This window comes from Dasypus novemcinctus, chromosome 12, assembly GCF_030445035.2.
Source record: "Dasypus novemcinctus isolate mDasNov1 chromosome 12, mDasNov1.1.hap2, whole genome shotgun sequence".
NCBI classification, from domain to species: domain Eukaryota; kingdom Metazoa; phylum Chordata; class Mammalia; order Cingulata; family Dasypodidae; genus Dasypus; species Dasypus novemcinctus.
Window position 1 is genome coordinate 21,961,280 of NC_080684.1, and position 16,090 is coordinate 21,977,369.

General features: G+C 41.2%; 1 protein-coding gene and 1 long non-coding RNA gene across 3 annotated transcripts; one reads left to right on the forward strand and one right to left on the reverse strand.

The window, feature by feature from the left end:
- Positions 1-855: 855 nt before the first annotated feature.
- On the reverse strand, positions 856-13,694 carry LOC111765979 (uncharacterized). 2 transcript variants are annotated; one of them, XR_002798163.3, is made up of 4 exons: positions 13,480-13,694; positions 4,539-4,693; positions 3,162-3,256; positions 856-1,906 (listed from the first exon to the last, which is right to left on the reverse strand). It is a non-coding gene; the product is annotated as an uncharacterized lncRNA (long non-coding RNA). The 2 variants fall into 2 exon arrangements; XR_009188429.2 differs by having other exon boundaries at positions 3,153-3,256.
- An 878-nt stretch (positions 13,695-14,572) lies between these two features.
- On the forward strand, positions 14,573-15,917 carry APOF (apolipoprotein F). Its single transcript, XM_012528136.4, has 2 exons — positions 14,573-14,672; positions 14,922-15,917. Exon 2 carries the CDS (start codon positions 14,945-14,947, stop codon positions 15,827-15,829), a length of 885 nt encoding a protein of 294 aa, XP_012383590.2. The 5' UTR covers positions 14,573-14,672; positions 14,922-14,944; the 3' UTR covers positions 15,830-15,917.
- Positions 15,918-16,090: the final 173 nt, after the last annotated feature.

Consider the following 16,090-nt stretch of genomic DNA (forward strand, 5'->3'; position numbering starts at 1 on the left):
GGGTTAGGAATGTAAGCCCAGTAAGTATGATTTTCACCTGCATGACCCAGAGTTACCAACAACACAATCAAGAGAAGATGACTCATAACTCTCTTCCTTCTCTTCTATTCATGGTTTAATCCATCAAGCTGGCAGCCAAATTTGTTCTCTGTCTTCTGTAATGACAAGAGCATAGCTCGCTGCCTCCCCTCGCCGCCCCCCCCCCCCACGCTTTTACCATAGCAGGGTACCATGTATTATCTAAGAGCTTTTTATAATATATTGGTTGTTGAAGGTTTTTACAATGTCCTGATTTTCCCTCCCAGAATGGTCTAACTGCTGATGTATGAGTGTTAGCCAGAATGTTAGGAATGTTCAGAGTGCAAAGGGCTTTGCTTAATATAACTGCTGGCCAAAAATCATTAACTAAACCCATCTCTGTTATGTCTATGGGGAATGTCCCTTCATTTCCTTCTTTTTTATTTAAAAATTTATATAAATAGGTTTTTAAAATACCATTAATTCTTTCTACGATAGCTTTTCCTGGGGGATTATAGGGGATTCCAGTGCTATATTGGATATTCCATGCTTCACAAAAATTAGAAAATGATTTACTAGTATATGCAGGGTCATTGTCAGTTTTAATAATTTTAGGCACACCCATAATAGCCATAGTAACAAGACAAGGATGAATAATATGTTTTGCAGTTTCTCCTGTCATAGCAGAAGCCTAAATAAATCTACTACATGTATTTACAGTTACATGGATGTATGCTAATCTGCCAAAAGTGAATCAATCTCCATACTTTCAGAAAGAAAAGCAGTCTTTTTTAAAATTTTATTTATTTTTTCTCTCCCCTTTCCCCCCCACCCCAGTTGTTTGTTCTCTGTGTCCATTTGCTGCGTGTTCTTCTTTGTCCACTTCTGTTGTTGTCAGCGGCACGGGAATTTGTGTTTCTTTTTGTTGCATTATCTTATTGTGTCAGCTCTCTGTGTGTGCGGCACCATTCTTGGGCAGGCTGCACTTTCTTTCACACTGGGCGGCTCTCCTTACGGGGTGCACTTCTTGCGTGTGGGGCTTCCCAATGCAGGAGACACCCCAACGGCACTCCTTTCATGCATCAGCATTGCTCATGGGCCAGCTCCACATGGGTCAAGGAGGCCTGGGGTTTGAACCACATACCTCCCATATGGTAGATGGACGCATTATCCACTGGGCCAAGTCCACTTCCCAAAAAGCAGTCTTAGTATGGTTAACAGTATAGCAAACATAGGCAGACTCAGCTACTATATTAATGGGTTCCTATACATCAGAAAGTAAATGAATAACAGCTGACACTTTTGCTTTTTGGGGTGAGGTTTGTTTAGTATCAATAATTTTTTAGTGGGTTTATAATATCCAGCTTTTTCTTTTTCATTTCCATTTGTAAAATATATACTAGCATTTTTTATTGGTTGGTCCCAAACTATTACATTAATGACAAAGGCTGTGTTTTGAAAAAATGTTAGAAATTTATTTGATGGTAAATGTGTATTAAGTATTCCAGTAAAATTAGAAAGAGCAGCCTGCCATAATAAATTGTTTTGCCATAATTTAGTAAATACTTTTGTTTAATATTATGCTGAAACAATGGTAAATTTTCAGGAATTTTATATACTCTTTAAGTATTCATATGAACTTTTTTCTCATACAACTTTAATTAACAGAGGTTAAAGAATTCCATTTAATTTTATAATAATTTTAAACATTTTCCATTTGACTTATAACATATTAAATGAACATGACTATTACTTTAATTTTTCTTTCAAGGTAAAATAACAAATCTCTTGTAACTATTTGAAATAAAAAGCTACTTTTCAGGATTTGACCTTGAGAAAGCAGGTTTGAACATTATGCTCCTTTGAAAATGATAAGACTTGCTTCTTCCTAGAAAACCAAGGAAATGATAAGGTTAAAGCACAAGAAGCTATTTTGATAAAACAGACTTTCTTTGTATACTGATTATTCAGAGAAAAACTCTATAAACTTTTACTGAAACAGACTAATGACTTGAGAAACATTAAGAAATAACAAAATTTAACTTTGTATTAGTATACTAATTGATACTAAAACTTTTAAAACTTTATAGCCAGATCCACCAAATCTTACTTAACTTTAACCATAAAAATTCCTTTTTCACGAACCTTTTACACTTTCTGTATTTATTCAGGTTTAGTTCCACAATTTACTTTTTCTTAGTAACCAATTATTTTATTTTAGGACAAAATTATTTTCTGTTTTCTTAATAATAAAAACACATTGTATACATCCCACATACATAAGTTACCAGGCAAACTTCTTACAACATATAATTACCATCAACACTAAACAAGCTTGTTAAAATAATGAACTTATCTTCACTTTAAATACTTAGTAGCATGTAATACCAGACACAGTCTTTCAGAAGCAAGTTGGCAAGGGAGGCTGGCTGCCAACAAGTTTTCCTGTTATAAAATCACCTTTTATTATTATTATTATCAATTCAGTTTTGTTTAATAATGACTTTTTGGAATTAGCCAATTAAATACTTTAATTTAAACAATGCTTTTTTAAACTTCTTATAATTATTTATAACTATATAGACTATAATTATATTATTTTAAGACAAATTTTACCTTCACAGAACACATTCCCTTACTTAAAGTTACCACAATACCTTCTACAACTTGCCACATGCATTTAAGTCCCATCAGTTTATGAAAATTAGCCATCCTATTTTAGACAAAACACACCTTTTTTGAACATACTTATCAAATTTTAGTTAGCACTTCTACAAACTTTTACCTTTTAAAATATTTATTCAAGTTTTACATTTTTTATCTTATTTTGTGAAAAAAAATAAACTATTCATTTCAATCTAGGCAAGAACTACTTTTTGTGAAAAGACTTACAGTAATTTTGTTAACTGAGACCTACAATTTTTTATCATTGTAGAGATCTTATTAACATTTAAACTTATATATTAATATAAGCGCTTATTTAATTTTTGACCATTTGAATAGAGCTCTTTTTAAAAATTTTTATTTATTAATTTATATCACCATCCAGAGATATCAAAATATGCACTGACATTGAACAAACACAAAACAATTAAAACACACCAATAGAAACATACAGTTTACAATTGACTCACAATTCTTACTTTCCTACTTTTTTGGCAGAGCTGTTTTTAAGTTCTCCATCATTTCTCATCCCAGATTTTACTGTTTTTAGGATTTCTTCTGGAATCCATGTTGCCTGTAACATGCAAGCTTGTTCTTGGAAACGTTTTTATTAGTTATCAACAACCAGTTAAGATAATTTGAGCAGCATAAATGTAGTTAAGCCTTTTATTTAGCAGTTTAGACAGACCATTAACACATACTTTTTAGATTACTACTTTTTAAGACTACACTGAAATTTGAAGTTCAGGAGTTAACTATTGATTTAAAACCAAAAATTCCTTTTAACACCTTTATAACATTTTGTACTAATTTTACTATTTTGGTTAAATAGGCCCAATCAGAATTAGCATGGAAACAAAACAGAACACCAGTATTGCAATATTTTTCTCCTTTTCCCACGGCTTAATTCTATTAACCCCCACTAGCCCACAGCTACATTATTATGTAGACAGCAGGGGGTTTGCAGAGTTGCTGCCAGAATAGTTTCCTTATCTTAGTTAACACTTTAACAGAGAGTTTTCTTACAAGCCTGATTTCACTAACAAGGATTTTATTTAGCACTTTTGCCTGTTTTAAATCTTTCAATAGTTTAAAATCCCTTGTGGATTATTTATATCTGGTGGTATTGCATATAATGTTATAGGGAAAGCAGATAATAATTGCATAGCTTTGGGGTCCCCCTGTCTAGATCCTGCAATAAACATCACATCAAGGGTGTTTATGGGGTTGGATTAGGAACAACAATCTTATTAACATAAGGCAAAGCATTGGCAACATCTGAAAACATTTCTAATTTAGGCTTCGTAACAGAAGGCAATTCAGTAGGTGCAGAGGATTGTACTGGATACATAGAAGATATTCCATTAGGACACTTCATTGAGCTTTTGTTGATGAAAGGATTAGTATCAGGATGATGGAAAAAACCTGACAGTTCCCCATTCACCTGAAGCTTCTGTTCTTGTTCCAATTTACCTTATTTTATTTTAAATTTACTTACGGGCTTAGAAAATATAGTAATTTCATCTTTCTGTCCTTCTTCAGACTGTAAAGGATCTAAAGCTGTGGCTATCTGGTGGCATAAGGCCCATACTGATAATGGAATGAATTTCCTTTTGTGATATGCTCTTTGTAAAGCTTTCATTACACGTCTTCATTGTTTCAAATTTAAAACATTATGCCCCTGAGGCTAAAACCAGCAACAATGCTTTTGTATTAAAGCAAACAATTCTAGTAACTCAGAATTTTTTACAGGCACCCCGGCAGCTTTCAACAAAGTTTTTAACACTTGCAAATATTCTTCCACACGTCCTATTTGATTACCTATACCCTGATGACTTCGTGGAAATGTTACTTACTTCAAAGAAGACTCGAGTCACTCTGCTTTGGACGTCTCACTTGACCCTTGACGAGGTCTTTTCCATGGGTTCCCAATATGGCTATGGAAGACTCACTTTTTTCAGATTCACTTCTTTGGGCCCCATGTTGGGCATCAGTTGTTGGAGATTTGGGCCTGAAGGGTATAGGGAATGAAACAAAGAGAAAGAAAGAGAAAGAGAGCTGGGATCAGGGGTCTGTGAGTAAAGACTCATCAGACAAATTTATTGCCTCAGAGGGGCTTCTCTATATAGCCCAGCATACATGTGAACAAGCAGCTACATATAGTCAATCATTAATATTACCTATAACCTACGGAATTCAATCAACTATTATTTCAAGTTACCCATCCATCCTAAGGAACTAAAAGATCTTATCTCAGAGTACAAAGTCTAGATGTTCTATATAACTACCAAGTACATATGTTCATTATTCTTGTAGCCCATGACCGCTTCATCCTGCTTGAGTGTTCTTTCCCAACACTCTCAACTGCCGAACTTCTTACACTGCAAGCGTTACCAGGGAAACAGCATGTCTATCCATGTGAGATCATTATGTCTTTGTTTCCAACAACTGTCCAGCTCATGAATGCATTTTATTTGTGTTTTGTACTGGAATTACAGATGTGGAAAGTAAAAGTCTCCCTGGTTTGGCCTGGCTTACCAATCTTGTCCAGTTCCCCCCAACCATTACTCAATGTATCCTTTAAACAAGATGAGCTGTGTGGGGTCCCCTACCAGAGATTGTCAGCTATCCTGACTTTTCCCTTCCAAACCATAAAAGGAACATTTCTTCATCTCAAGTTTAAGTCTAGGGTAAATCCTTAGGTTAACAGGGATAAGTGGCAGGAAAAACAGGGTCACAAAGGTGAAAAATCTGTTTGTCAGCCTGGGCAAAGCTGAGAAGGACAAAACCTGGCTCAGGAGAAGATAGATAAATATTTGTGACTGCCATCTTTCACTGTTCTTGGAAACCATCAACATTCTAGTTTCCCCATGGTTCTGCCTCGTGTAGAGAGAAGGTCAGTTCAGATCATGAAGGTACTAAAATGAAAAAGAAGTTTGGATTATCTCATTTTTCTGTCTTATTTCTTCTTTCAAATGGTGAGGATCTCCCACAACCTCTGGCAGTGGGGATGAGGTATGTCTGGGGTAATTGAAGTTTCCAAGGGCCAAGGCATTTCCTAGCTGACCTTAATGCTTCTTAGTTCTTGAATTGCCTTTAGAGAAAGTACCCTGAGACTTTTTTCACCGAAGTCCAAACTGAGCACTACTTCTTTCCAGCAGGCTATACCTGCTGTCCCATCATGATCTGGGCTGTGCTACTTTGCTGTGTCTTGCTGTCTCTGATGGCTACCTTTCCAAGAAATGTCCAGAAAGGGACTCTAAGCTTCTAACAATTTTTCACAAAGCCTGGGACTCTGCCTAATGTGACAGTACAGATCCCTCTCCAGATTCCAAATCGCTGCTAGGCTCTCTTGTACAAGGCCCCCACTTTAGCCTCTCTGCCTGTGTATCTGTCCAACTTAGCTCTGGAGGAGGTGGATTGTCCAACTCAGGCCCATATTCTGAAGCTTCAGCTCTTTAGAATGGGAGGAAAGGACACTACTGAAACCCTCACCCATGAAATTAAAAAACACAATGCAGAGGAAGGGATCAGCAATATTAAGATCATTTGGAGGGAAGCAGACTTTGCCCAGTGGATAGGGCATTCGCCTACCACATGGATGGAAACCCATACAATGAGAGTGAAGGTATACCCACATCCTGGGGAGGACTGATGTTCTCAAATAGAGGAAACTGTATCTCTCAAGAGAAATGGTGGCTCCCAATGCATTAGGGCAGTTGAGCATGTCAAGCCCTCAACATTGTTGCAAGTATCTCTGAACATGGCCCATCAAGCAATGAAGAATGATTGTCACTGTGGGCCCTGAGGGGAGGGGGAAAGAGGTATTGAATAGGTGGAATCAGTGTAACTGTGGGGCAATGGAAATGTTCCACAAGGTTATGCAAGGATGGATATAGGCTATATTAAATTACACCCAAAAATGTATAGGGGCTTATATGCTAAAATGTAAATCATAATGTAAAACATAAGATAACTAAAAATTTAGAAAATTGTGTAGTCTAAAGTATAGACCACAATGCAAACCCAAGTGTAACCTTGTTTGACAGCTATTTTCTCAGTATCTGTACATCAGTTGCAGTAAATATGGTATGAACATGTAAAAAGATTATTGCTGGGCAAGGGACAAAGTGTCTGATGTTGAATATGTGGGAGTACTGTATATTGTATATATGAATTACTGTGGTCTAAAACTTTTGTGAAGACAAGTTTAATAATTAGAAAAAAGAAAGAAAGAAAGAAAGAAAAAGAAAGGACATAGACCCTGAGGAAGAGATGGAAGAAGTTACCTTGACAATGTGCATACAGGGCAACACTTAGTGCAGTGATGGAAGGCAAAACATCAAAAACAAAGCTTTTTCATTTTTTAATTTTTTGATACCCCAATTTATTTTTACTTTAATTTTTCTAAATTAGTATGTATTCTATATCTAACCTCTAAACCCATCACTATATCCCATTTTACTATTAATGGAACCTGGCAATATATTGGGCTTCATTTTCAGGGAGGTTTTGGACCACAGAGGGATTCAATGGTGGTGAGGTAGGAATACTGGTGTGGGGTGTTATGGGTGGGGGGTGCATGGTTGGGAAGGAGTTCTCCAGGGCATATATGCGGGGTGCATAAAAATGTTTGGATATTTTCATAATGATTACAGTTGGGAACAATGGCTGGGAGAGTGCTGGGTTCCTGGCTGGGGGAGCTCTGTTGCACTCCCCAATGGAACAGCAACAATCCTCTGAGTGCAATGGCTAAGACCAATAAGGAAGGATGGTCCAACAATAAGCCCTTGATGCTAATGACTATGCTTGTGGACCTGTGGGCCTGAAATAAGAACTAGGCCTAGAGCTGCAGGGTGCCTAAGAGTTACCTCCTGAAAGCCTCCATGTTGCTCATATATGGCCAGTCTTGAAGCCAAGCTCAGCATGGAAATGCATTACCTTCCCTCCAGCGTGGGACATGACTCCCAGGGATGAGCCTCCCTGGCACCGAGGGATTACTACCAAGTACCAGCTGATGATGTGTCTGGAGAATGACCGTGAATAAAAGGGTCAACTCAGACCAGCAGAATATCTCAGCCTACATGTAATATCAGGAGTTAAAAATGCTTTTTGACCCTTAATAAAAGGGGGAAATGGAAAGGACAAACAAGTTTATATGGCTATGAGTCTCCAAAAAAGAGCCGGGAGGTCATCAGAGGGGTTGCCCTTATGCACACTTCAGCAGAGTCCCAGAGACAGCTAAAGTAGATACAACCCCAGGTATTGGTTCTTCTGAGGGCTACAGAGACCCACAGGTTCTATGGTCATGGCAGATGGACTTCAGTGCCATGTCAGTTGGCCCTACTTTGGAGTTTGTGGTCCTGAGTGTGATGGAGTTGGACTCAGGTGTGATCTTTGTTCACAAGCCTCTCCTGTCACTTTTACTGAACCTGTGGTTAGCACTGTGGTTTAGTGTATACTTGGGGGACCTGAATCCCTGGACTGTCCATGTGATAGCCAGGCCCTGAACCTCAACAGACTTGCAACTCCTACCCTCTGGTTTATTGGACTTACCCCAGCCAGCTAACAGCCACCACACCAGGGAGCCAAGAGTCCCTACAACTGCAAACAGGAGAATTGCACCCATCATCCAAGTGGAGTCGAGGCACCCTCTCGATATAGGGGTGGAATGACATAGCCATCCCAGGGTCCACAGAATGGAGGAATAGAGTATGGATTAGAGTGGACTTACTGATACTCTATTCTGGAACTAATGTGATTAGTAGTGAAAGTAAATGTAACACTGAGATGGAGAAAGTGGACATGGTAGCTGCTGAGGGTGGGAATGGGAAGAAGAGATGTGATGTGGGGGCATTTTCAGGACTTGGAGGTGTCCAGGGTGGTACTGCAGGGACAGTTACTGAACATTGTATGTCCTCCCATGGCCCACTGGGTGGTCTGGGGGAGAATGTAAACTATAATGTGGACCATTGACCATGTGATGCAGCAGTTCTCAGAGATGTATTCACCAAATGCAATGAATGTCCCATGATGATGGAGGAGGTTGTGGTTATGGGAGGAGTGGGGTAAGGGGGGTGGGGAGTATATGGGGACCTCATATTTTTTTAATGTAACATAAAAAATTAATTAAAAAAGAACACACAGCAAATGGACACAGAGAGCACACAATGGGGGGGATAAATAAATAAATAATAAATCTTTTTAAAAAGCATTGTCAAAATATTACTACTAACGAAAGTATTTTTCCCCTAACCAACCCTATTATTATCTTTGTATCATTTTATATATGAACATACATAAAGAATTAAGTGTATAATAAAAGTTGTGAACTTACAAAGCAAACATGTGAAACATCATACAGGGGTCACATACATCAACAGTCCACCAATACCTTGCATTGTCGTGAGACATTTGTTACAAATTACGAAAGATATTGTCAAAATCTTAATACTAATCATAGTCCTTATCTTACCTTTAGTGTGTTTTCCCCCAACCCACCCTATTATTATTTTTAAATATATTTTTTATGACAGAAGTTGTAAACTTATAAAACAATCATGCACATATGCAGAATTCCTAAACAACACCCCTCCATCAACACACCACACTGTGGTGGAACAGTTGCTACAGATAAAATAATATCATCTGATTGTTACCATGTCCATAGTGTACGTTTGGCTCACATTTTCCATACTACCTCACTGTCAACACTGTACATCTTTTGCATAGATGCAAGAATATTATATTATTACTACTAACCACAGTCCATAGGTCACTCCAGCTGTATTTTTCCCATGCTTCTCCACATTCCCAACAGTAGTGATATACATTTGCTCTAGCTCATAAAGAACACTCTTGCATCTCTACCATCAACCACAATTGTAATCTATCTCTTGGTTTACTGTGCTATTCAGTTCCTAGATTATTCTCTAGCATTCTGTCAATTGGCATTTACATAACTAGACTACCATTTTCAGTCTCATCCCCATTTCTAAACCAGCTGTTACTCATTGTGTGTTACCATCCACTCTGTCCATTTCCATACTTTTACAGCAAAGCTAACTAAAACTTCTACATTCATTAAACATCAGTAGTCCACTCAGTCTTCCTCTTATCTCCTTTAAGAATCTACCACCTACCACTAGATCTTTTTTTTTTTAAGATTTATTTTTTGTTTATTTCTCTCCCCTTCCCCACCCCCACCCCTCAGTTGTCTGCTCTCTGTGTCTATTTGTGTGTGTTCTGTGTCTGCTTGTATTCTTGTCAGCAGCACCCAGAATTTGTATCTCTTTTTGTTGCATCATCTTGCTGCGTCAGCCCTCCGTGTGCAGCGCCATTCCTGGACAAGCTGGACTTTTTTTGTGCTGGGTGGCTCTCTTTACAGGGCGCACTCCTTGCTCGTGGGGCTCCCCTATGCGGGGAACACCCCTGCATGGCAGGGCACTCCTTGCATGCATCAGCACTGCACGTGGGCCAGCTCACCACATGGGACAGGATGCCCTGGGTTTGAACCTTGGACCTCCCATGTGGTAGGCAGATTCCTTATCCGCTGGGTCAAATCCGCTTCCCTACCACTGGGTCTTGAAGATATTTTCCTACAATTTCTTCTAGAAGTTTTATGGTTCTTGCTTTTAGTTTTTTTGATCCATTTTGAGTTAATTTTTGGATAAGGTGTGCCATAGGGGTCCTCTTTCCTTCTTTCAGCTATGGATAGCCAATTCTTTCAGCACCATTTGTTGAATGGATTGTTCTGCCCAAACTGTATGAGTTTGACAGGCTAGTCAAAAATCACTTGACCACACATGTGAGGGTCTGTTTCTGAACCATCAATTTGGTTCCATTGGTCTATTGTGCCTGTCTTTAGGCCAGTACAATGCTGTTTTTACGACTATAGCTAGGTAATAAAATCTAAAGTCTGGAGATGAAGGTTTGCTTTTCCTTTTTATGATGTTTCTGGCTGTTCGGGACCTCTTACCCTTCCAAATAAATTTGATGATCATGTTTTCAATTTTTTCTTTAAGGCTGGTAGAATTTTTATCTGGATTACATTGTATCTATATATCAATTTGAGTAGAATTTACATCTTAATGATATTTAGTCTTCCAATCCATGAGCATGGAATGTTCTTTCAGTTATTTAGGACTTTTTAAATTTCTTTTAACATTGAGTTGCAGTTTTCTGAATACAAGTGCTTTACATTGTTGGTTAAGATTGTTCCTGACTATTTGAGTTTTATCTGTCATATTTTATTTTCACCATTCTTTTGACACTTTTAGGCACTTTTGTTGACATAATCTTCATTTCTAGACTCTCTTCCAGGCCCCCCTCTCCTGTCTTTTCTTTCAGGCTCTGGAATATCCTTTAGTATTTCCTGAAAATCTGGTCTCTTGCTTAGAAATTCTCTCAGTTTCTATTTATCTGTGAATATTCTAATCTCACCCTCAGTTTTGAAAGACAGTCTTGATGGGTATAAGATTCTTGGCTGGAAGTTTTTCTCTTGTAGTGTCTTAAATATATCAGACAACTGTCTTCTTGCCTCCATGGTTTCTGGTGAGAAATCAGCACTTAATCTTATTGGATATCCCTTATATGTTGTGCATTGCTTCTCTCTTGCTGTTCTCAGAATTCTCTCTTTGTCTTTGGCATTTGACATTCTGATGAGTATGTGTCTCAGAGTTGGTCTATTCAGATTTTTTTCTGATGGGAGTACATTGTGCTTTTTGGACATGGATATCTATGTCCTTCAACAGGGTTGGGAAATTTTCTACCATTATTTCTTCAAGTATTCCTTCTGCCCCTTTTCTCTTCTCTTCTCCTTCTGGGACTTGCATGACATGTATATTGAACGTCTTTGCTGTCATTTAGTTCCCTGAGACCTTGTTGAATTTTTTCCATTCTTTTCTTCATCTGTTCTTTTGTATGTTTACTTTCAGAGGCCATTTCTTCAAGTTCACTGATCCTTTCTTCTGCCTTCTCAAATCTGCTATTATATGATTCCAATTTTTTTTAAAGATTTATTTATTTCTCTCCCCTTCCCCCTGCCCAGTTGTCTGTTCTCTGTGTCTATTTGCTGTGTGTTCTTCTTTGCTGTGTTTCTTTTTGTTGCATCATTTTGCTGTGTCAGCTCTCCATGCCTGCGGCGCCATTCTTGGGCAGGCCGCACTTTCTTTTGTGCTGGGCGGCTCTCCTTACAGGGCGCACTCCTTGTGTGTGGGGCTCCTCTATGTGGAGACACCCCTATGTGGCACGGCACTCCTTGCGCTCATCAGCACTGCGCATGGGCCAGCTCCACAATGGTCAAGGGGGCCTGGGGTTTGAACCGCGGACCTCCCATGTGGTAGAGAGATGCCCTCACCACTGGGCCAAGTCTGATTCCCTGATTCCAATGTTTTTAAATTTCATTTATTGCACCTTTCATTCCCATAAGATCTGTTATTTTTCTATGCATATATTCAAATTCTTCTTTGTGCTCATCCAGTGTCTTCTTACTATCCTTAATCTCTTAGCCATCTCATTGAATTTATTAAGGAGATTTGTTTGAACATCTATGATTAGTTGTCTCAACTCCTTTATGTCATCTGGAGGCTTATCTTGTTCCTTTAACTGGGCCATAGCTTCCTGTTTCTTGGTATGGATTGTAATTTTTTGTTGGTGTCTTTGAATCTGGCTTACTAGAGTATTTATTTTGGGTGCAGTTTTTCTCTTTAGTTTAAGGCTTCCTATCATTTCTCCCTTGCTGGTTGTGCAGTAGGAGCCAAGCATGTAGTTGCTGCTGTAAGCTGTGGAGGCTCAAGCTGCCCTCATTGCCCCAGGGACCAATGAGGCTTCTTTCAACTTTCTCCTTTGCCAGGGGTAGGGACAGAGTCACAGTGGTGTGGAATAATCCAAGTCATGCAGGCCTAGACGGTAGTTGCCCAGAGAGACTGATGAAGCTTCATGCCCCATTCTCCCCTGCCTGTGGCGGGAATGGAACTGCAGGTGTGGGCAGCAATCCATGCAGTGTGGGTCCAAGATGACCACAGTCTTCCCTGCCAGAGGTGGGGCTGGAGCCTAGGCTAGGGCTGCAGGCTGATCTGGGTGAAAGAAGCCGGTTCCTACTGTCACTGTGATCTTCTGTCAGCCTGGCTTCCCCTCAGGCTGGGGGCGGAGTCAAAATGGTGGCCACCTACCTCTTTCTGACTTGGGATGATTCACACCCCAGCTGTTCCCAGGGTTCTATCTTAGCTTACCAATCATTAGCCAAATCGGTGCCCAGCCATCTCTTTCTCCCCTGTTTTTGGGAAATGGAGCTTCCAATTCCAGTCACAGAATAGCTCCTGGGGCGGCTCGTGCTGCCAGAGTAGGATAATCACCAGCCTCTCTGCAGCTTGGCTGGTAATTTCCCAGAGAGGCTGACTCAAGTCCCTGCAGCTTCCTCCCTGCTGGAGGTGGCACTGGGGCCTAGACTGGAGGTGCAATATGATCTGGATGGGAAGAAGCTGGTCCCCACCAGCTTCTCAGTCTGGTGGGATTCTCAGTCTGCCCCCCTTCCGCTCGTGCCAGGCGCAGAGTTAAGATGGCAGCTCCTGGCCTCTTTCTGACTTGGACAGGCTCCAACTTTAGCTGTTCTCAGGATTATACTGTAGCCTGCTGGATTTACTCATCAGTAGCTGAAATTGGTGCCCAACCACCTCATCCTCCCCTGTTTTTTGGAACTGGAGCTTTCAATTCCTGGCGCGGAACAGTTCCCGGGGCGGCTTGTGCCCACAGTGGAGGATGGGCCCTGGCCTCCAGGACGTGGAGTGCTCTACTTACGAGTCTTCTCTGCAGGTGGGCATCTCCTCCTTCCATTCCTTCAAGGATGTTGCCAGATGCTTTTCTGGCCTCCTGGAGCCCCCAAACACGTGCTTCGGCTAGCTCCAGAGAGCTCTGGGTATTTACTAACTGCCCTGTAGCAGGAGCTGACTCTAGGAGCTCCTTACTCCACCACCATCCTGCTGGTTCTTATGCTGTAACTTTTTAATTGAATTTTTTAACTGAAAAGAGAAATAAAATAAAAAAGATTCACAGTTTATCCAAAAGTTAAACAAAGAATTATCCTATAGCCCAGCAACTCCTAGATATATATCCATATAATTGAAAACAGGGACTAAAACAGCTACTTGTACACCACTATTCATAGCAGCTTTATTCACAATAGGCAAAAGATGAAAGCAAACGATGTGTCCATCAACAGACAAATGGATAAACAAAATGAGGTATATACTTACAACGAAATATTATTCAATTATAAAAAGGAATGAAGTTCTGATACATGTTACAAAATGAGTGAACCTTGAAGACATCTCATTTAATGGAAGAAGCCAGACACGAAAGGATAGATATTGTAGGATTCCACTTACATGAAATCTAGAATTAGCAAATACATACAGATGAAAGTAGATTAGTGGACACCAGGGGGTGGAAAGAAAAAGTGGGGAGTTATTGCTTAATGGGAACAGACTTTCTGTTTGGGGTGATAAAAAAGTTTTGGTAATGGATGATGGTGATGGTAGCTGAACATTGTAAATATAATTAATACCACTGAACTGTACCCATGAAAATGGTTAAAATGGGAAATTTTGTGTTTTATATATGTTACCGCATTATTTTTTTAAAGCAGTTAGAATTCAGGAGGGAGGGCGGGGGGGAGAGAAAATCACAGACATCAAATTTCTCGTGACCCTCAGTTCCCCAAGCTCCTGTAATAAGCTAGAATGATTGTGGCAGAGACATGTAGGAAATGCCAAAAACAGTTATAAGTACTGAGGATGAATATGTGATAAGGGGACAAGGTTTGAGCAGTCAGTTCAAATAAGCAAATATTTGCAGAGATTACAGCCCTTTCTGCTCATAGGGGAAAGCAAATATCTCTCCCCTCCTCACAGGACAGAAAACTGGGCAGAAGGAGACCAAAGAGCAACCAAACCAACCACGGCAGTTTCATTTCTCCAAGACTGGACTGTGTGGTAATTTGGGGCCCCTAGAACTGGGTAGAAGTAAAGCAGAGGTTGTCCCTGATGACCTATAAATGGGGAGGACAAGTGGAAGCAATTGGGACCCATTTCGCATTTTATTGGCCTCCCCTAAAAAGAACAGAAGCATGGAGGTGATGCATGACATGCCCCTTAGCTGAGTCCTGGGCTCCTTTCAGACCATAACCTTAGGGAAAGGGTTTGTAATTGAGCTTCTCCCCACACCAGCATACTCTGTTGCAGACACGTGTGGCAGCAGAGCCATCATGATGCCAGTTGAGCTGCTGCTCTGCTACCTCCTGCTGCAATCCGTGGAAGCCATTTCACATGGAAACCAGACAGAGGCACCAAGGCACTTTCCCTCATCTCTGGGGTCCCAATCACCCTCTTCAGGACCCTTGTTCTGCCAGGACCTGCTCCCAAAGTCCCTGCCTGGGTTCACCCACATGGCCCTTCTACCCAGATTCCTGGTAGGCCTGGCCCTGAGGAATGCTCTGGAGGCTGCGGGCTGCCGGCTGGAGGCTCGCGCTCTGCAGTTTCGGCTGTACCGCCAAGGGGGTGTGAAAGCTACGCAGGTGCTCACCCGCCAGCTCCAAGGGTTGCAGAAAGGCAGAAGCACAGGGAGCAGAGAGTCCACGGAGGCCCTGGTCGCTGCTCTGCAGCTGTGGGCCTGGCAACAGCCCGGCCCAGGGAGAGCCCGGCGCTCGCTCACCACCGCGCGGTGTGCGAGTGAGCAGGAGCAGCGCGTCCACAAGATAGTCCAGCTGTTGCCAGTGGTGGCAACCTACTACAACCTGGGCACAGCTTTGTACTATGCTACTCAGAACTGCTCAGACGCGGCCAAGGAACGAGGCCAAGATGGGGCCATAGATCTGACTTACGACCTTCTGATGGCCATGGCCGGGCTATCGGGGGGCCCCACGGGACTGCTCCTCAGCTCTGCGCTTAAGCCCGCAGTGAAGGCTGGGGTTCAGCAGCTGATCCAGTACTACTACGAGGAAGAGCCCAGCAGCTCTCTGTCGGGACCCAGCAAGGAGGGCTTGGTGGACACCACAGATGTGAGTGGTCTGGGCAGGACAACCATGGCCTCAGAGGGGTGGGTGTCAGCAGCACCAAGCCCAGCTCCTTTCTGGAGGTGGGGCTTATTCTAGAGCCAGGGCTTAGATCTTGGGGCCGGGAGTGCTGGGCCATAAAGGGAAGGTGGTAAACACAGAAGGAATAAACCTAGTAGACTGACAAGCTGTGTGTGTGTGTGTGAAAAACCCGAATCCCTGCTTTATTATCCAGGAGGAGGGGAGCGCTGTAAAAGGGAGGAGTGTAAGTGTTTGGTTTGGAGACAGGATTTGGTTGAATCCAGGTTCTGCTTCTTACTGCCTCTGTGATCACTGCCTAGTAACTTCCTTCCGAAGCTG